The sequence below is a fragment of the Salvelinus sp. IW2-2015 genome, linkage group LG8 (genome assembly GCF_002910315.2).
Source record: "Salvelinus sp. IW2-2015 linkage group LG8, ASM291031v2, whole genome shotgun sequence".
Lineage (NCBI taxonomy): Eukaryota > Metazoa > Chordata > Actinopteri > Salmoniformes > Salmonidae > Salvelinus > Salvelinus sp. IW2-2015.
In genome coordinates, this window is record NC_036848.1 from 49,897,946 (window position 1) to 49,920,735 (window position 22,790).

At 42.2% G+C, this 22,790-nt stretch overlaps 1 protein-coding gene across 1 annotated transcript in view; it reads left to right on the forward strand.

Annotated features, from left to right (window-relative positions):
- wdr27 (WD repeat domain 27) overlaps positions 1-22,790 on the forward strand; it is a 173,387-nt gene that overhangs the window by 72,529 nt on the left and 78,068 nt on the right. The window contains exon 22 of the mRNA XM_023993602.2: positions 5,411-5,505. Within this exon, the coding sequence (XP_023849370.2) occupies positions 5,411-5,505 (95 nt within the window). The remainder of the gene's footprint in view (positions 1-5,410; positions 5,506-22,790) is intronic.

Below are 22,790 nucleotides of genomic sequence, written 5' to 3' on the forward strand. Positions count from 1 at the left end.
TCACCCCTATTGCAGGTGTTATCATCTATCTCTGGGGTCTCCATCTGACTCTGACTCGTCTCCAATCTGGGACTCTACTCGGGTCTCCTATCTGGGCCAGCGCTGTCTCCTCTGAACTCTACTCTGGTCTCCATCTGACCTACTCTTCTCCAATCTGGACTCTACTCTGGTCTCGCATTCTGGACTCTACTCTGTCTTCTCCATCTGACTCTACTGCTGGGGTCTCGCATCTGGACCTACTGTCTCCATGACTTACGCTGGGTCCTCCATCTCACTGCTACTGTCGATCCATACTGACTCTACTTCTGTCTCCATCTGACTCTAACTTGCGTCCTTGACTCTACTCTGGGTCTCCATCTGAACTCACTTCTCCATCTGAACTCTACTCTGTCTCCATCTGACTCTATCTCTTGTCCATCTGACGTCTCTTTCTCATCTGCTCTACTTCTCCATCTGACTCTACTCTGTCCCCAGCTGGACGCTACCTCGTCTCCATCTGACTCTATCCTGTCTCATCGACTCTAGCTGTCTCCACTGACTGTCTACTCGTTCCCCATCTGACTCTACCTGTCTTCCATCTGATCACTCTGTCCCATCTGACCTATCGACTGTCTGCATCTGACTCTACTTCTGTCTGCATCTGATCTACTCGTCTCCATCTGACTCTTACTTCTGTCTCATCTGATATACTCTGTCTCCATCTTGACTCACCTGACTGTTCACTGACTCTACCTCTGTCCTTCCATCCTTGGATCATCTTGTCATCCATCTGATCTTTCTACTCTGTCTCCTCTGACCCTACTGTCCATTCCATCGAATCTACTATGCTCACTGATCTACTCTGTCCCATCTGTCACTCATGTATTCATCTGAGCCGACTGTCCTCATCGACTCTACTGTCTCCAATCGATCTACTCTGTGTTCATCTGACTCTACTGTCTACATCTGACTCTACTATTCTCCATCGACTCGATCTGTCCTCCATTACCTCTAGCTCTCTCCATCTTGACTCACTTCTGTACCATCTGACTCTACTTGTCTCCATCTGACTCATACTACATGCCTCATGTCCCGATCTGACTACACTGTCTCCCATCTGACTCTACATCGTCTTGACTATACTATGTCTCCATCTGACTCTAGACTCTGTATCCATCATGACTGCTCCTTGATAAGGTCTCATGACTTTGTTCCATTCTCTACTGTCTCTGACTTACTTGGTCTACCATGATCGTGCACTTCTCATCTGACTCTACTCTGCATCTCCATCTGCTTGACTCTGCTAACTCCATCTGACTCTACTTGTCCATTGACTTTCTTATCTGCCTGCTCAGTCTGTTCAGCTCTACCCTGTCTCCTTCTGACTCTATCTGTCATTCGCCTTTATCTATCCATTGACTCCTCTCATCTACTGTTATTGACTACTCCATCTGACTCTACTGTTCTCATGACTCTTGTTATCTTCTCTCGTTCCATCGACACTCGGTTCTCATTTACACTTACTCTGATGCCGTGCTGACTCTACGTTCTCATCTGAGCTCTAGTCAGTCTATTTAAAACTTTGCCTCTGACTCTACGTCGGTCCACTCTTGACTCTTACTCTGGTCTCATCTGACTCTACTTGTCTCATTGACTCAACTACTCTGTATCAACCTGTACCTCTCTCTGTCTTTCCGATGCTGAACTCTATTCTTTGTCATCTTCTCGACTCTACTCTTTCTCCTCTCTGACTCTTTAACATTCAAGGGTTACTTCTACTCTCTCTCTACTCCTACATCTGTCTTCTCTCTGACTCTAACTTCAGGGTGTTTACTCATCTTACTCTGCTCTCTTGACTTCTATGCTTCTCTACTGACTACTCTGTCTCTCTGACTTCTAACCTTCAGGGGTTATCTCTACGGCTTCTCTCTACTCGTCTCTCGATCTGACTCTTTACATGCAGTGGATAACTCTATTCTGTCTCTCTCGATCTTTAACATTCAGTGTTTACCTCTACTCTGTTCTCTCTGACTCTTTACATTAGGGTTTACCTCTACTGCTGATTCTTCTCTTCTGACTCTTAACATTCAGGGTTACCTCACTTCTGTCTTATCTGACTTCTACTCTGTCTCTCTGACTCTTTAACATTCAGGGCGTTAACCTCTGATTCTCCTCGGACTCTTTTAACATCAGAGTGGGATAACTTCTATCTGTCTTCTCTCTGACTCTTTAACATTCAGGTGTTACCTCTACTCTAGTCTCTCTCTGACTCTCTTAACATCAGGGTGTTACCTCTACGCTTCTGCGACTCTACCGCTCTCTTCTGACTCGTCTCACATTCAGAGTAACCCCAGGGTTACTCTTCTGCTCTCTCTGACTTACTCTGTCTTCTTCTCGACTCTTTAACATTCAGTGGGTTACCCGTCTTATCTTTCACGTTACCTCTACTCTCTCTCTCTCTCTGACTCTACTCTGTCTCTCTCTGACTACTCTGTCTCTCTCTGACTCTTTAACATGCAGGGGTTACCTCTACCCTGTCTCTCTGACTCTAATCTGTCTCTCTCTGTCTCTACTCTGTCTCTCTCTGACTCTTTCACATTCAGGGGTTACCTCTACTCTGTCTTTCTCTGACTCTACTCTGTCTCTCTGACTCTTTAACATTCAAGGGTTACCTCTACTCTGTCTCTATCTGACTCTCTCACATTCAGGGGTTACCTCTACTGTCTCTCTCTGACTCTACTCTGTCTCTCTGACTCTACTCTCTCTTTCTGACTCTAACATTCAGGGGTTACCTCTACTCTCTCTTTGACTCTACTCTGTCTCTCTCTGACTCTCTCATATTCAGGGGTTACCTCTATTCTCTCTCTCTGACTCTACTCTGTCTTTCTCTGACTCTACTCTGTCTCTCTCTGACTCTTTAACATTCAGGGGTTACCTCTACTCTCTCTCTCTCTCTGACTACTCTGTCTCTTTCTGACTCTTTAACATTCAGGGGTACCTCTACTCTGTCTCTCTCTGACTCTCTCACATTCAGGGGTTACCTCTACTCTCTCTGACTCTACTCTGTCTCTCTTTGACTCTACTCTGTCTCTTTCTGACTCTTTAACAGTCAGGGGTTACCTCAACTCTCTCTCTCTGATTCTACTCTGTCTCTCTCTGACTCTTTAACATTCAGGGGTTACCTCTACTCTGTCTCTTTCTGACTCTTTAACATTCAGGGGTTACTTCTACTCTGTCTCCCTCTGACTCTTTAACATTCAGGAGTTACCTCTACTRTATTTCTCTCTGACTCTACTGTGTCTCTCTCTGACTCTACTCTGTCTCTCTCTGACTCTTTAACATTCAGGGGTTACCTCTACTCTCTCTCTGACTCTACTCTGTCTCTTCTCAGATTCTACTCTTTTTTCTCTGACTATTTAACATTCAGGGGTTACCTCTACTCTGTCTCTCTCTGACTACTCTGTCTCTCTCTGACTCTCTCACATTCAGGGTTACCTTCTACTCTGCCTCTCTACTCTCTCACATTCAGGGGTTATCTCTACTTCTCTGACTCTTTCACATTCCGGAGTTATCTAACTGTCTCGGACTCTCTCACAGTCAGTGTTTATCTCTACTGTCTCTCTCTGAACGCTCTCACATTCAGAGGGTTATCTCAACGGCCTTTCTTGGACTCTCTCACAGTCAGGGTTTATCTCTACTGTCTTTTCTCTGACTCTCTCACATTCAGGGGTTTATCTCTACTGTCTCTCTGACTCTCTCACATTCCAGAGGTTATGTCAACGGCCTCTCTTGGACTCTCTCACATTCAGGGGTTATCTCTACTGTCTCTGACTCTCTCACAGTCAGGGTTTATCTCTACTGTCCTCTCTTGACTCTCTCACATTCAGGGGTTATCTCTACTGTCTTCTGACTCTTCACATTCAGGGGTTATCTCTACGTCTCTCTGACCTCTTACAGTCAGGTTTTATCTCTACTGTCTCTCTCTGACTCTCTCACATTCAGGGGTATCTACTGTCTCGGACTCTTTCAATTCAGGGATTATCTCTACTGGTCTCTGCCTCTCTCACAGTCAGGGTTTATCTCTACTGTTCTCTCTCTGACTCTCTCAACATTCAGGGGTTATCTACTGTCTCGGACTCTTTCACATTCGGGATTATCTCTACTGTCTCTGCTCTCTCACAGTCAGGGTTTATCTCTACTGTCTCTCTCTGCCTCTCTCACAGTCAGGGGTTTATCTCAATGGCCTCTCTTGGACTCTCTCACATTCAGGGGTTATCCTACTGTCTCTGACTTTTCACATTCAGGAGTTATCTACTGTCTCGGACTCTTTCACATTCAGGAGTTATCTACGTCTCTGACTCTCTCACATTCAGGGGTTATCTACTGTCCTCTGACTCTTTCAGATTAGGAGTTACTACTGTCTCGGACTCTTTCACATTCAGGAGTTATCTACTGTCTCTGACTCTCTCACATTCAGGGGTTATCTAACTGTCTCTGACTCTTTCACATTCAGTGAGTTATCAACTGTCTCGGACTCTCACATGCAGGGGTTATCTACTGTCTCTGACTCTTTCAACATTCAGGAGTTATCAACTGTCTCGGACTCTTTCACATTCAGGAGTTATCTACTGTCTCGGACTCTCACATGCAGGGGTTATCTACTGTCTCTGACTTCTTTCACATTCAGGAGTTTCTACTGTCTTGTCTTTCACATCAGGAGTTATCTACTGTCTCTGACTCTCTCACATTCAGGGTTTATCTATGTCTCTGACTCTCTTCACATTCAGGGTTATCTACTGTCTCTGACTCCTTTCACATTCAGGAGTTATCAACTGTCTCGGACCTTTTCACATTCAGGAGTTATCAACTGTCTGGACTCTCACATGCAGGGATTATCTCTACTTGCTCTTCTCTGCCTCTCTACATTCAGGGGTGGTAAATTACCAGCGATAATTCTGTGCAGTCTTATGTATGTGAATATGAATATATATATGTATTATAGAACTGTTTTTTCCAGATGGACAACCGAGGCAAAACATTTTGCATTCTGTGTTCTTCGGACACGTTTGGGTAGTACCTCGCTGTTTCACCCTGTTTAAAACGTGTTCTTTCTTCTTAACTTGACCTAGAATTATTTTATATTAATCACATTCAATTTAACATTAAAGATTAAATCTGGCAGTAGGGGGAAACAGCAGCACTGGCTGCCCCATCACCACTGTTATTGTTTTTTTGCCGAGCAGGGAAAGCGTGCGCGCAGCATGTAAAGAAAAAAGTGCAATCTATATTGTGCTCTTCTATCGTGCGTGCAATGTTGGGGGAAACACAGTGTTTGTTGTTTTGCAGAAGCTTCTTTGTTGTTCTTTAACAGACGTGTCACCATTAAGGATTCCAGCCTTAATATCTTATTATTTATTTGTTTATCCTCTAGGGCTCTATGTTCAGTAGCCAGACTCCAGACTCCTACAACCTCTTCCTGACCAGCGCAGTGACCGACGGAGTTAAGCTGTGGGACCTGAGGACACTCCGTGTGGTTGGTCAAACTCTACTGGTTCTTACAACTGGTTCTCATAACCACTGTGACCCTATTCTCCTCACTGAGACTCACTGTTACCCTATTCTCCTCTACTGAGACTCACTGTTACCCTATTATCCTCTACTGAGACTCACTTTTACCCTATTCTCCTCTACTGAGACTCACTGTTACCCTATTCTCCTCTACTGAGACTCACTGTTACCCTATTCTCCTCTACTGAGACTCACTGTTACCCTATTCTCCTCTACTGAGACTCACTGTTTACCCATTCTCCTCTACTGAGACTCACTGTTACCCTATTATCCTCTACTGAGACTCACTGTTACCTATTCTCCTCTACTGAGACTCACTGTTACCCTATTCTCCTCTACTGAGACTCACTGTTACTTATTCTCTCTCTGAGACTCACTGTTACCCTATTCTCCTCAACTGAGACTCACTGTTACCCTATTCTCCTCTACTGAGACCCTTACCCTTATTCCCTCTACTGAGACTCCTGTTACCTATCTCCTCTACTGAGACTCACTTTTACCCTATTCTCCTCAACTGAGACTCACTGTTACCCTATTCTCCTCTACTGAGTCTCACTGTACCCTATTCTCCTCTACTGAGTCTCACTGTTACCCTATTCTCCTCAACTGAGACTCACTGTTACCCTATTCTCCTCTACTGAGTCTCACTGTTACCCTATTCTCCCTCATAGAGACTCACTGTTACCCTATTCTCCTCTACTGAGTCTCACTGTTACCCTATTCTCCTCTACTGAGACTCACTGTTACCTTATTATCCTCTACTGAGACTCACTGTTACCCTATTCTCTCAACTGAGACTCACTGTTACCCTATTCTCCTCTACTGAGTCTCACTGTTACCCTATTCTCCTCTACTGAGACTCACTGTTACCCTATTCTCCTCTACTGAGTCTCACTGTTACCCTATTCTCCTCTACTGAGACTCACTGTTACCCTATTCTCCTCACTGAGACTCACTGTTACCCTATTCTCCTCTACTGAGTCTCACTGTTACCCTATTCTCCTCAACTGAGACTCACTGTTACCCTATTCTCCTCTACTGAGTCTCACTGTTACCCTATTCTCCTCAACTGAGACTCACTGTTACCTATTCTCCTCTACTGAGTCTCACTGTTACCTATTCTCCTCTACTGAGACTCACTGTTACCTTATTATCCTCTACTGAGACTCACTGTTACCTTATTATCCTCTACTGAGACTCACTGTACCCTATTTCTCTCAACTGAGACTCACTGTTACCCTATTCTCCTCTACTGAGTCTCACTGTTACCCTATTCTCCTCTACTGAGACTCACTGTTACCCTATTCTCCTCTACTGAGTCTCACTGTTACCCTATTCTCCTCAACTGAGACTCACTGTTACCCTATCTCCCTCTACTGAGTCCTGTTACCCTATTCTCCTCAACTGAGACTCACTGTTACCATTCTCCTCTACTGAGTCTCACTGTTACCCTATTCTCTCCCACTGAGACTCACTGTTACCTATTCCTCCTCTACTGAGTCTCACTGTACCCTATTCTCCTCTACTGAGACTCACTGTTACCTTATTATCCTCTACTGAGACTCACTGTTACCCTATTCTCCTCAACTGAGACTCACTGTTACCCTATTCTCCTCTACTGAGTCTCAACGTTTACCCTATTCTCCTCTACTGAGACTCACTGTTACCCTATTCTCCTCTACTGAGTCTCACTGTTACCCTATTCTCCTCTACTGAGACTCACTGTTACCTATTCTCCTCACTGAGACTCACTGTTACCCTATTCTCCTCTACTGAGACTCACTGTGGCAGCATTCACTCTCTACCACTGCTGATCTCTATCCTCAACTGACGCTCACTCTGGCACTCCGCACCATGATTGCCCTATTTCTTATGCAGTTGGAATCGCTAATCCTTTTCACTCACACACACTTGATTTTTCACATTTTTGAGACTTTGATTACTGATTAACTGCACATTGCACAGACCAAGAACTTCAAACCAACTGCCATCCGGAACATTCAAAATCTGCGGGCTATATAAAATAAGTACTTTTAAATATTTGATAGCTAAAGCAGGAATTGACTCCACATGTGGTTTAAAAGCATTTAATTTCTTCCATTTCCTCTTGCTACAGGGAACCTGAAACATGTCCTCCACTGAGAGCTGGTGAGACTTTTCACACTTTCAGAGAGAGAGAGAGAGATATTTGGCAGCTTTTTCCTCCCTGCTCTTGCAAAAAAACAAAAAAAAAACATTTTTCCACCTCATGCAGTTTCAGTGTGGTGTAGAAGCTTTGGGGGATAGTTGCAAAGGCACAAGTTGCTTTTGGCTAAATTGATAAGAGCGTGGCACTATCAATGCCAAGATTGTGCTTTCCAATTCCTGCAGGCATCACATACAAAAAATTACAATTGTACTGTAAGTCTATTTGGAGAAAAGTGTTATATAGTTGCTAAACTCAATTCTGAACTAAGTGCTGTGTAGTTGTTAAACCCAGGTCTGAGATAAGTGCTGTGTAGTTGTTAAACACAGGTCTGTGATAAGTGCTGTGTAGTGTTAAACACAGGTCTGAGATAAGTGCTGTGTAGTTGTTAAACACAGGTCTGCGATAAGTGCTGTGTAGTTGTCAAACCAGGTCTGAGATAAGTGCTGTGTAGTTGTTAAACCAGGTCTGAACTAAGTGCTGTGTAGTTGTTAACACCAGTCTGAGATACGTGCTGTGTAGTTGTTTAAACCCAGGTCTGAGATAAGTGCTGTGTAGTTGTTAAACACAGGTCTGAGATAAGTGCTGTGTAGTTGTTAAACCCAGGTCTGAACTAAGTGTGTGTAGTTTGTTAAGCCCAGGTCTGCGATAAGTGCTGTGTAGTTGTTTAAACCCAGGTCTGACTAAGTGCTGTGTAGTTGTTAAACCCAGGTCTGAGATAAGTGCTGTGTAGTTGTTAAACCCAGGTCTGAGATAATGCTGTGTAGTTGTTAAACCCAGGTCTGAACTAAGTGCTGTGTAGTTGTTAAAACCCAGGTCTGAGATACGTGCTGTGTAGTTGTTAAACCAGGTCTGAGATAAGTGCTGTGTAGTTGTTAAACAAGGTCTGAGATAAGTGCTGGTGTAGTTGTTAAACCCAGGTCTGAGATAAGTGCTGTGTAGTTGTTAAACCCAGGTCTGAACTGGTGCTGTGTAGTTGTTAAACCCAGGTCTGAGATAAGTGCTGTGTAGTTTAACCCAGGTCTGAATAGTGCTGTGTAGTTGTTAAACCCAGGTCTGAACTAAGTGCTGTGTAGTTGTTAAACCCAGGTCTGAGGTAAGTGCTGTGTAGTTGTTAAACCAGGTCTGAATAAGTGCTGTGTGTTGTTAAACCCAGGTCTGAACTGATGCTGTGTAGTTGTTAAACCCAGGTCTGAGATAGTGCTGTGTAGTTGTTAAACCCAGGTCTAGATAAGTGCTGTGTAGTTGTTAAACCCAGGTCTGAGATAAGTGCTGTGTAGTTGTTAAACCCAGGTCTGAGATAGTGCTGTGTAGTTGTTAAACCCAGGTCTGAGATAAGTGCTGTGTAGTTGTTAAACCCAGGTCTGAATAAGTGCTGTGTAGTTGTTAAACCCAGGTCTGAGATACGTGCTGTGTAGTTTGTTAACCCAGGTCTGAGATAAGTGCTGTGTAGTTGTTAAACACAGGTCTGAGATAAGTGCTGTGTAGTTGTTAACCCAGGTCTGAGATAAGTGCTGTGTAGTTGTTAAACCCAGGTCTGAACTAAGTGCTGTGTAGTTGTTAAACCCAGGTCTGAGATAAGTGCTGTGTAGTTGTTACCCCAGGCCTGAACTAAGTGCTGTGTAGTTGTTAAACCCAGGTCTGAACTAAGTGCTGTGTTAGTTGTTAAACCAGGTCTGAGGTAAGTGCTGGTAGTTGTTAAACCCAGGTCTGAACTAAGTGCTGTGTAGTTGTTAAACCCAGGTCTGACAAGTGCTGTGTAGTTGTTAAACCCAGGTCTGAGATAAAGTGCTGTGTAGTTGTTAAACCCAGGTCTGAGATAAGTGCTGTGTAGTTGTTTAAACCCAGGTCTGAGATAAGTGCTGTGTAGTTGGTTAAACCCAGTCTGAGATAAGTGCTGTGTAGTTGTTAAACCCAGGTCTTGAGCAACCGTAAAATCTGAGCTCTTCTCCACTGATGGTACAGTGCTTACTAGCACTCCATTGTCTTTGCCCCATGATGTAACCAATCTGGTCCGGGTTTGTTTTAGCTGTCTTGCCAACTCCTATGGTCATTGTCAACAAGACAGCACAAACAGATCTGGGACCGGTCTATATTTGAACTACAGGACATCTGAAAACAATCAGTATCCCAAATAGTTTGTCTTATGCATTGTTAAGGATGAGCCTTAAAGTATTAGCACTAATTCAACGTAAATCATGACAAAGCTTTTGGCTGAGTGCCAGCTGGCCTAGGTGTTAGTAATGTACTTTAGAGCAGGRGTACTCCTCTTGCTGACCCTCGCATATTCAAAGTATTGCTCGATTTCATAAAAAATTCTATGACGAGTATTTTAACAAAAATATCATACAAAAATGTTTAGCTGCCCCTTTATGGTTACCTTGGTAACATGGCCACTCGAGTCATCAAGTGTGCCTGTGAGAATATCACTAGCGGAGGCCAACGATGTCTCTTTTTGCTAGCAGTGGGAGCAAACTCAAACAACGAAAAGCAACCTAGCTTGTGAACAAAACAATGTAAATAGCTAAGAAACACAAGGACAAAGTCTCACTTTAGTAGACTTTCGATTAAATTAGACCAACTTTTATGCCTGTGCTCATTGCTTATAAAAACAAATATTGCAAGACTCATAGCCCCCCAGACAGGCAGTGTTGCTGCGCGAGGTGGGATAGCTATAACATTAGGATTCAGATTTCTTTGTGCATTACCAGATAAGAAACAAAATGGCAGAAATACTTTTGAAAACAGCTACTGGAGTATTTATTTTGCTATAAATCACAACTATAGTTCTCATACTTGACTATCTTTATTAAATGCTCACACCTTAGAGCCCGGAGTGTTACCAKGCGCCAATGTGGCTGGTGAATTAGACATTCTTTCCCACCAATGCCAAAATCGGCAGGTGGCGGGTGTTAATTTTAAGCCCTGTTAACGATTACATGCATACTCATAACATGATGCAGGCGCCGCTATGCTTGAAAATATGGAGAGTGMTACTCAGTAATGTGTTGCAATGGATTTCACCCAGACATAACAGTTTGTATTTAGGACAAAAAAATGTATTGCCTTGCCACAATATTTTCAGTATTACTTCAGTTCCTTGTAGCAAACAGGATGCATGTTTTGGAATATTTTTATTCTGTACAGGGTTCCTTTTCACTCTGTCCACCATCTCTGCAGCACTCCACCAATACGGCCTTTATGGTAGAATGTCCAGACGGAAGCCAGTGGAGTAACTACAATGTTGTTTTCTCCTATCACAGCCATTAAACTCTGTGACTGTTTTAAAGTCATCATTGGCATCATGGTGATATCCCAGAGCGGTTTCCTTCCTCTCCGGCAACTGAGTTAGGAAAGACACCTGTGTCTTTGTAGGGACTAGGTGAATTGATACACCATCCAAAGTGTAATTAATAACTACTCCATGCTCAAAGGGATATTCAATAGGTGCCATTCTTTGCGAGGCATTAGAAAACCTCCCTGGTCTTTGTGGTTGAATCTGTGTTTGAATTTCACTGCTCGACTGGGGGACCTTAAAGATCATTTTAAGTGTGGAGTACAGAGATGAAGTACTCATTAAAGAATCACGTTAAACACTATTGCACTCGGTGGGTCCTTGCAACTTATTTTGTGACTTGTTAAGCACATTTTTACTCCTGACCTTATTTAGGCTTGCCATAACAAAGGGGTTGAATGTATTTACTCGACATTTCAGCTTTTCATTTTTAATTAACTTGTAAAAATGTCCCAAAAATGTATTCCACTTTGCCAATGACAAAAAAATCTATATTTGATCAGAACAATTTGGAAAAYGTCAAGGGGTGTGAATACTTTCTGAAGGCACTATAAATGCTTTTTTTGTACATTTGGGTATTTTAATTCGAATAGTATTCAGACCCCTTGACTTTTTCCACATTTCGATACGTTACAGCCTTATTCAAAAATGTATTAAATACAAAATGTTCCTCATCAATCTACGCACAATACCCATAATGATAAAGCGAAAACAGGTTTTTAGAAATGTTTGCAAATGTATTAAAAATAGAAAATAGAATATTACATAAATATTCAGACACTTTGCTATGAGACTTGAAATTGAGGTCAGATGCATCCTGTTTCCATTGATCTTCATAGAGATGTTTCTACAAGTTGATTGGAGTACACCTGTGGTAAATTCAATTGATTGGACATGATTTGGAAAGGCACACAGCTGTCTATATAAGGTCCCACAGTTGACAGTAAATGTCAGAGCAAAAATCAAGATTCTCTGGTCTMATGAAACCAAGATTGAACTCTTTGGCCTGAATGCCAAGCGTCACATCTGGAGGAAACCTGGCACCATCCCTATGGTGAAGCGTGGTGGCAGCATCATGGGAATTTTTTTCAGCTGTAGTTACTGGGAGACTAGTCAGGGTCGAGGGAAAGATGAACGGAGCAAAGTACAGAGAGATCCTTGATGAAAACCTGCTCCAGAGCGCTCAGGACCTCAGACTGGGGCAAAGGTACACCTTCCAACAGGACAACAACCCTAAGCACACAGCCAAGACAATGCAGGAGTGACTTCGGGATAAGTCTCTCAATGTCCTTGAGTTGCCCAGCCAGAGCCCGGACTTGTACCTGATCGAACATCTCTGGAGAGACCTGAAAATAGCTGTGCAGCGAAGCTCCCCATCCAACCTGACAGAGCTTGAGAGGATCCGCAGAGAAGAATGGGAGAAACTCCCCAAATACAGGTGTGCCAAGCTTGTAGCGCCATACCCAAGAAGACTCGAGGCTGTAATCGCTGCCATATGTACTTCAACAAAGTACTGAGTAAAGGGTCTGTTTAATTACGTAAATGTGATATTTCAGTTCGTTTAAAAAAAATTCGGGTTAAAAATGTTACGTTTGTTTTTGCTTTGTCATTATGGGGTATTGTGTGTAGATTGATGAGGGGGAAAAAACAGTTTAATCAATTTTAGAATAAGACTGTAATGTAACAGAATGTGGAAAATGTCAAGGGGTCTGAGTACTTTCTGAATGCACTGTCTTTGAGTATTTGAATGGTAATTTGTAAAAAGAAAATAGTTGACCAAATTGTATTTGAAAGTAAAATATGTTTTTTAAATACTATTTTGGGATAACTGAGTTCAGTACATGGGAGTTTATTTGCATCAGTGTTTTTGAGTATTTTGAAATATTTTCCAAGTGTATTTCCAAATATATTCCAATATTTAACTACTTGTTTTTTCAAATAAAGGTTATCTGAATAGTTGTTTTGAAATGTATTGAAAAGTAATTCTACCCAGTACAGCCAGAGGAGGATAGGACTCCCCTAGGATTCTGGTTCCTCTCAAGGTTTCTTCCTTCTAGGGAGTTGTTCCTTGCCACTTTGCCCCTGCTTGCTCTTTGGGATCTTGGCCGGGTTACTATAAAGCACTTTGTGATTGATAAATTGCTTCTCTCAATGAGGATTCCATTCTCTCTTATGAAAGGACTTTCATTCTTCAACACTAAATCCTTCTCAGCAGGATCTGAATGTTCACAATAACATTTGTAGAACACCCTATGTTTGGGATATAGGTCCCATTTCTGTCTATTCAAATACACATACATTATAATTTAATTAAATGTCTAAAATTTCAAATGTGAACATTCKAAATAAGTTGTGGCCTGTCGTGGTCTAGCTGTTTAAGCCGCTACCTCTGGAGCACATGTACTATGTACCGCTGCCAGCATGGGTTCAAATTTGACRCACTGATTTTTCAGCACTCTCTCGCCTACCTTTCTCCTCTGTCTCTCTCTACCCAATAAACATACAAAATATTTWAAAAAATGTATAATTCCAAAGTTGATTAGTATGGTATCTCCTTTACAAATTAATTTGAACCAAGTTTTGTACATTTTGTTTTCCACCCTGTCCCACCCTGTTGATAGATATCCACAACCTGCATGTATGCAGGTTATTGAGGGGTAGGTCTAGGCTAGAGTCATTGACTTTGAGTAAGCCTATCCTATGTGGCTATCAATGCCAATTGATGTCGAACTCCACTTTGCTTTGGAATTTGAACACATCCTGTGTCTCATTCTTTTGTGTCTGAGCTGAGTGAGACTGCTTACATGCCATGTGTTCCATCCAGCCCTGGGTTCAAACACTATTTGAAATATTTTTAAAATACCCTTACCGTTTGATTTTGTCTGCCTGGAGTGCCAGGTTATGTGGGGTTTGCACTTTTGGGACTATTCTATTGGTTCCATTGCACCAGGTAAGCTCAATCAAAATTATTTCAAATTGTTTTTTGAACCCCGTTCTGGTCCTATCCAAGGGCCAGACAGAGTCTGTCAAAGCCTGATTCCGTTTAGATAAATATTTGTGCCCCGTTTCCAGGTCATGTTCTGGTCAGGGTCTTGTTCTACGGCCTGTCATATAGTGGCCCAATCCTGTCTCTGTGTGTGTGTGTGTGTGTGTGTGTGTGTGTGTGTGTGTGTGTGTGTGTGTGTGTGTGTGTGTGTGTGTGTGTGTGTGTGTGTGTGTGATTGTCTCTTAGAGGAAACCACATGGTGGATGTGATATTGAAATATGTGTGAGGGCTTCATACATCTCTCTTGTCATTTCCTTCGGTCTCAATCCTTGACGATATCATTGCTCAATTTAAGAATCTGCACTGCGTCTCAGCAAAGCCAAACATAGTTTACATTTACTTGGTAGAAGTGGTTGGACAAGTTAAGGATAACTTGACCTTTTTCTTTTGTGGTGTGGCCTTGATGCTACATTATAGAGGCTACACACCCTTGCACCCTACTCATCATGATCATTGTTCAGCGACAAAGACAAATCTTTGTCTCCCTCCTCCACTCCATTTCACTTGTCTTCTTCTTCTTCCTGAAGATACGTATCAGGTTTGGGTTTGTTCTTCAAAAGTCTGGTTCCTGTCAAGATGTCTTCCTGTACTCACAACCTATCACCTGACAGATATTTTATTTACCTCTGCCCCTAAGCCTAGGGTTAAAGGTCAATGTAGAAGCCTCCAAGGAATATCTCATATTGATGATGTCAGACTATTTAATCATGCAGGTGCACGCACACATGTGACAGGCAGCTGGTCATAACATTGGCCTGTGTCAGTTCATTAGTTATTAGTGGATATTTCCCTGAGCACTCTAATATTGTATTTATAACCAAACTGAGTTATTTTCCATTGTCTCAGGGACTGTCCCAAATAACACCCTATTCCAGATAGTGCACTACTTTTGACCAGGGCCCATATGGATCTGGCCAAAAGTAGTGCACTATATAGGAGATAGGAAGCCATTTGGGTCATATTCATTGCCTTGCTATGACCATGTGTTGACATCACGTACCTGAAAGGATTTGGTACCAAAACCCAAAGAGCTCGGAAAAGCTTACATTTTTTTCCAAGCTTCATTAAAAAATAAAGTGACATCATCTCAGTGAAAAGAAAGAGAAAAGTGAAAATGAAACATTTTGGCCATCAGTCATATACCTTTTCAGACAGATGGAAGTATATTTGCTTGCGTTGTGTCCCAAATGGTGCAAAACTGCCTATAGTGCATTACTTCTGACCAGATCCTTATTGCCCCCTTCGGCCCTGGTCAACAGTAGTGTACTGCCCTTTCAGAAAAGTCACCTAATTTCACAACTCACATGAGTTGGAACACTTCACATGTGATCACATGTAGTTTCAAGTAATCAAGTGTTGCTTTACATGTCACCTGTTTACCACATTAACTTTACATAAAATGGCGTGATTATATGAAAATGTGTTTTGTGTTCACATATGAAATTCATGTTTTTTTTTCACAAGGGTGAATAGAGGAAAGGGTGCCAATTGGGACGAAGCCTTGGTCTATTTGCTAAGGATTTGTTCTATATAGACATTGGCCTCATTACAAGTGACCTGTAATGTCCCAACCTCATCCAACTCTTTAAACTGCTCCCTAATGGGTCACAAACCTGAAGTGAGTATTGTGGCTCAGTAGAGGAGGATGTGTGTGTGTGTGTGTGTGTGTGTGTGTGTGTGTGTGTGTGTGTGTGTGTGTGTGTGTGTGTGTGTGTGTGTGTGTGTGTGTGTGTGTGTCACTGGCGTAGCATTATTTGAGCTTAACATTTACATTTACGGGTATTTCACAAGTGGAAAATATATACACYACCGTTCAAGAGTGTGGGGTCACTTAGAAATGTCCTTGTTTTTGAAAGAAAAGCACATGTTGTCCATTAAAATAACATCAAATTGATCAGAAACACAATGTAGACATTGTTAATGTTGTAAATGAGTATTGTAGCTGGAAACGGCTGTTTTTAATGGAATATCTACATAGGTGTACAGAGGTCCATTATCAGCAACCATCATTCCTGTGTTCCAATGGCACGTTGTGTTAGCTAATCCAAGTTTATCATTTTAAATGGCTAATTGATAATTAGAAAAACCTTTTGCAATTATTTTAGCACAGCTGAAAACTGTTGTGCTAATTAAAGAAGCAATAAAACTGACCTTTAGACTAGTTGAGTATCTGGAGCATCAGCATTTGTGGGTTTGATTACAGGCTCAAAATGGCCAGAAACAAAGGACTTTCTTCTGAAACTCGTCAGTCTATTCTTGTTCTGAGAAATTAAGGCTATTCTGTGCTAGAAATTGTCAAGAAACTGAAGATCTCGTTCAACGCTGTGTACTAATGAAAACCAGTCAGTACACATCAGCGCTACATATCTCCTTCGCACAGAGTTGATCAGGCTGTTGATTATGGCCTGTGGAATGCTGTCCCACTCATTTTCAATGGCTGTGCGAAGTTGCTGGATAATGGAGGGAACTGGAAAACGCTGTCATACAGGTCGATCCAGAGCATCCCAAACATGCTCAATAGGTGACATGCCTGGTGAGTATGCAGGACATGGAGGAACTGGGACATTTTCCAGCTTCCAGAAATTGTGTACAGATCCTAGCGAAATGGGGCCGTGCATTATCATGCTGAAACATGAAGTGATGGTGGCGGATGAATGACACGATAATGGGCCTCAAGATCTCGTCATGGTATCTCTGTGCATTCAAATTGCCATCGATAAAATGCAATTATGTTTGTTGTCCGTAGCTTATGTCTACCTATACTATAACCCCACCGCCACCATGGGGGACTCTGTTCACAACGTTGACATCAGCAAACCATTCGCCCACACGACGCCATGCAAATGGTCTGCAGTTGTGAGGCCGGTTGGACAAATTCTCTAAAACCACGTTGGAGGTGGCTTATGGTAGAGAAATGAACATTACATTACCTGGCAACAGCTCTGGTGGACATTCCTACATTCAGCATTCCAATTGCATGCTCCATCAAAACTTGAGATATCTGTGGCATTGTGTTGTGTGACAAAACTACACATTTTAAAGTGGCCTTTTATTGTCCCCAGCACAAGGTGCAACTGTYTAATGATCATGCTGTTTAATCAGTTTCTTGATATGCCACACCTGTCAGGTGGATGGAGAAATGCTCACTTAACAGGGATGCAAAAAAAATTATACGCACAATTTTTGAGAAATAAGCTTTTTGTGTGTATGGAATGTTTCTGTGAACTTCAGCTCATGAAACATGCGACCAACACTTTACATGTTGCYCTTATATTTGTTTTCAGTGTATTTTCTTGCAATAGCCCTCTTTGAGTTTGAAGAATATTTCTCTCAAAACTGTGAGTTCTAAAAGATGTCTGGAGATTACGTGAACTCTGTCAGATTGGTCTAYAATTCTAAATGAATCGGGAATGAGCATGGTCAGCTATTCCAGAAGTACCCCTTCATGTCCTCATTACATGTAGTGCAACAAGACCACTCATGGTCTATAAAGTTCTCTACTTTTGATAGATTTAAACAAACAATTGGAATCACCATGGTCACTAACAAACTGTCAACTCCATCTGCCTGATAGAAGAGGAATTTTGTTTCAAATATGTTAAATTTAATGAGGTTTTAGTGTCATAAAGCAACAGAGGAAAAGCTAAATTGCTACTGTGCATACCACTTGAATGAAGATTATTATTWWTTTWTTTTGTCTAACATCAACTCAATTCCGTCAGAGCTGAAAGAGCCGATTGAATGGTTATGTTTTTATTTGGGATTTTCAAATGAATCATATTTTATAAATGTTTGAATTGAACTTGTATTTTGTATCGCAAAATTATGTCTGTTTTGAGTATCTGTTGTCAGCTCCGTCGCTGATTGCTAACCCCCTTAAGATCATATTTTTTGTCAATATTCAGAAAAAAATATTTTAATCGCTGCAACATATGCTTTAACAATTGACGTATTTGCTGTTGAAGACCTACTGTTTGCTTTATGACCCAGAAGAATCTTAAGCCCTGAGGGGGTTCTACTAATCTATATGGAATTGTTTTAACAAGGTTATACCAAGGATAATTTTGCTACTTTGATTTTGAATTTTAAGATACCTTGAAGTATAAAATAAATATATATCAAAAATATTTGCTGAAAATTATTAGCCCATACAACATATTGAATAACAGATTCACTACATAGAACAACAGATGGTACCCCAAGAATTCAAAAGGAAGTTTGTTCTGAAGTGTCAGTCCTATGTCTGAGAGATATAAGAATGATCACAAAACATTTGTAAAAAAAAAAATAATAATAATAAAAAAAAAAATTTAAAAAAAATGTTATACATATATTTAACACCTTATTTTTGGCATTAAATAGTCTCCATATATACCTCCATACATTTGTTCAACTGGTACCGGGGGACCTTCAGACAAGTCTTCTGAGGCCTGTCGGCGTCCTAGAGCAAAAACAACATGTTCGTAAGAGTCACCTTTCCACAGAGGGGTCATAATAGTGTGCATCCCAAACTGTTTGGATGCTACAGATGATTTTGTGAGAAGACCGGTTTTCGGGATGCCTCATAGTCTGACAAACACCGCTCTAGCTCTGTCACGACATAGGCAGATGCGGTGGATTGTGATGCATCCAATGCAACAAAAAAAACAGATACCTTGATTTTTATGGGGATTTTTGTATTATGCTAAATAGATTTCCACGTGGGCGCTGACATCGACCTCGGGCCTTGCGGGGGGACTGACTCATTGGGTCAATGAAGTCAACACATACATTTACATTTTAGTCATTTAGCAGACGCTTTTACCACAAMCGATTTACAGGCACAATTAGTGTTAAGTGCCTTGCTCAAGGGCTCATTGACAGATTTTTCACCTAGCCGGGTCTGGGATTGGAAACAGTGACCTTTCGGTTACTGGCCCAACGCAATTAACTGCTACCGTCTATAGAAAATGACTGGTCGTCCTTCTAAACAAGATGGTTGCTATGCATGATGGATAACGTTCTTGTCACTTGCTAGCTAGCTAGCTAGCCAACTTCAGCAAACTCCGTCACCCATTAGCCAGCATCCCACTGTTATTCTTCTAATATAGTATGAACAGGAGTCATAGGAGAGCTAGGCTCCACTGGTAGGAGTCCAGCTAGAGACAGTTTCTTGGACACAGATTAAGTCTAGTCTGGACTCAAAAACCTAGTTTAATGGCGATTCTCCATAGAGCATAGTTTTATTCCAGGACTAGGCTTAATCTGTGTCCAGGAAATCAGCTCCTATTGTTACACAGCTCTGTTATTCATTTAGTTGGTTCGTCTCTTCTCTAAATATGTTATATTGTTTTTCCCAAAAATGAAATGTTTGCAAACATCTTCCTAGCGCTCCCAGGGTTGATGACACAGGGTCCAGAATGCACTGCAGGGCGGCCAGGCACACACGCACCCACCCACCCACCAGGCACCACCAGTCTGTTGCACCAGGCAATCTGTTGTTTGGTTCTGGTCCACTGATTGAAATATGAGGGATTTTTTTTAAATATAGTTGTTGATCTTAGTTGTCGTAATCTTTAATTCTAACGAGAACCAGGCAGATCCAACCTGGATTGTGAAGAGAAAATGAACAAAAGGCACAATATTAACATTGCTGGGTTCAAATACTATTTGAAATAATTTCAAATACTTCAGCTGGGCTTGATTGAGCTTGTGTGTTTCAATGGAACCAGTATATTTTTTCCAAAAGTGCAAACCCTGCCCACTGTTGTACTGTACTCCAGGAAGGTTGAAGCAGAATGCTGAACTTATTTTAAGAGATTTCAAATAGTATTTGAGCCCAGGTCTGAAAGTTCTTAGTAATGTTGCCTGGCAGGCGAAGTAGGAACATTAAAGGGGAATTTAAAAAAAAATCTGAATAAAAAGAAGGCAGGCGGTCGGTTCGGGAAGGATAAACACATGCATGCACAAACARYCACAAACACACACAAACCCAGACAGACAGACACACGGACACACACACCCAAGGTGTTTGGTTCTCACACACAGGATGAGAGCATTTGAATTAGCGTTCCTTTTTATTATGACCTTTACGTTAATAGATGCCTTTGCGTCCCAAATGGTACTTCTGACCAGAGTAGTGCCCTAGATAGTGAATAGGGTGCCATTTGGGACTCTGATTAAGCTTTTCAGGGTAGGTTAAGCACCAAGGGTAATATTCCTTGCGTGTTGTTTAAATTTAACTGTTGTGTAGATCTACCAGGAAATACACACACACTCTTTCTCCCACTGGCACCGCAGCTACCACTGAAACTTCAATGTTTCTGTACTGTGGCTTCTCCTATTTGAATAGATGCCTCAGTTGGGAGAAACTGGCTTTATAAGCCATGTAAACCACTGGACTGACCAGCATTTATTATTACTCAGCAATGTGTTATCCCTACACACGTCATAGTGTGTGCAGTTGTGGCCTCCAGCACATTTCCAAACAATGAGACAACAGCCCAGATGCAGAAAAAAAAAAACATTCCCCATCATTATGTGCTGGGTAACCAGTGTTCTAAGATTCTGTGCCTGTAGTCAGAAGCCTCTCAGAGTAGCAGTGCTAATCTAGGATCAGGTGGGTCTGCCTTATTATGCATTTTGATTTAAATGCTAAACTGATCCTAGATCAGCACTCCTATTCTGAGATGCTTTGGGAATACATGCCCTGAACATCACATCAGCATGCTTCCTGTTTCTGAGATGAAAGTGAATATCTAGCGGTCTGTTTCTGCTTAGTTCAGAAATATCTTCAACTCCAAATCTGCTGGAAACCCCCACTGTTAAATCCATACTGTAATCTAGCATTATACGCTGGAACTTTAAAAAAAGAAGGATGAATAGAGAATAAAACTAATTTTGGCCCAACTGCTTCCTTGTTAAAGGTGGTTGCATTACTTGACTGTCTCTTACAGGGATGACATCATGCAGTCTAGTTTCAAGAAAGGGAAGAAATAATAAAATAAAGCAAAAAAAGTAACTTTTTACATATTTTATCTTTAGAGTGGTCTGCAAATTCAATTATGGTGGCTACAAAAACCTCTTATGGGAAAATGACTATGATATTATTCACCTAGCCTTTGAGGAGACAGTGATTGAAGTGGAATCTAGCATTAGCCATTTAGTAGCCAGATGATTTCTATGATTAGCTTGTTGATTACATTGACGAGTGACTCAGAGGACCAAGGTGGATTTAGTAACGTCGTCGGCTCGGATCCAAGGGGAACAGACCTTCCTATCCCTGTCTGGGTTAGTCATCAGCAGCATGTCGCATTGTCATCACTCACTCACTCACTCACTCACTCACTCACTCACTCTTTCACTCCCTCACTCACTCACTCACTCACTCACTCACTCACTCACTCACTCACTCACTCACTCACACACACACACGATGCATTGTTATCACTCAGAGAACGCTGGGATGGTGTGTTGGACCAAAGTGTGTTGGACCAAACTCCGTTTCCTCCTCTTCCTCTTCCTCTCTGTGCTGTCATTAATCAGGAAAAATATTATCCCCACACACTCTTCCTTCTCCTTTCCCTCCTCCTCCTCCTCCTCCCTTCTCCTCCTCCTCCTTCCTTTACCTCCCCCTCCTCCTTCCTTTTCCTTTCCCCCTCCTCCTCTTCCTTCTCCTTTCCCTCCTCCCTTCTCATTTCCCTCCTTCATTCTCCTTTCCCTCCTCCCTTCTCATTTCCCTCCTCCTCCTCTTCTTCCTTCTCCTTTCCCTCCTCTTCCTCCTCCTCCCCCCTTCTCCTTTCCTTCCTTCTCCTTTACCTCCTCCTTCCTTCTCCTTTCCCTCCTCCTTCCTTCTCCTTTACCTCCTCCTCCTTCATTCTCCTTTCCCTCCTCCCTTCTCATTTCCCTCCTTCATTCTCCTTTCCCTCCTCCTTTCTCATTTCCCTCCTTTTCCTCCTTCCTCCTCCTCTTCCTTCTCCTTTCCCTCCTCCTCCTTCATTCTCCTTTCCCTCCTCCCTTCTCATTTCCCTCATCCTTCATTCTCCTTTCCCTCCTCCCTTCTCTTTCTCCTTTCCCTCCTCCCTTCTCCTCCTCCTCTTTCTCCTTTCCCTCCTCCCTTCTCKTCCTCCTCTTTTTCCTTTCCCTCCTTCTCCTTCATTCTCCTTTCCCTCCTCCTCCTTCATTCTCCTTTCCCTCCTCCTTCATTCTCCTTCATTCTCCTTTCCCTCCTTCATTCTCCTGTCCCTCCTCCTCTCCATCCTCCTCCTTCTTTCTCCTTTCCATCCTCCTCCTCCTACTGCTCAGTCACAGTGAGACAAAAAAGCATTAGGTCGTCTGTCTGTTATCAATCAAATGTATTTATAAAGCACTTTTTACATCAGCGGATGTCACAAAGTGCTTATACAGAAACCCAGCCTAAAACCCCAAACAGCAAGCAATGCAGATGTAGAAGCACTGTGGCTAGGAAAAACTCCCTAGAAAGGCAGGAACCTAGGAAGAAACCAGGCTCTGAGGGGTGGCCAGTCCTCTTCTGGCTGTGCGCGGTAGAGATTATAAGAGTACATGGCCATTAAGACCAGATTGTTCTTCAAGATGTTCAAACGCTCATAGATGACCAGCAGGGTCAACTAATAATCACAGTGGTTATAGAGGGTGCAACAGGTCAGCACCTCAGGAGTAAATGTCAGTTGGCTTTTCATTGCCGTGCATTCAGAGGTCGAGTGAGAGAGGTCGCGTGA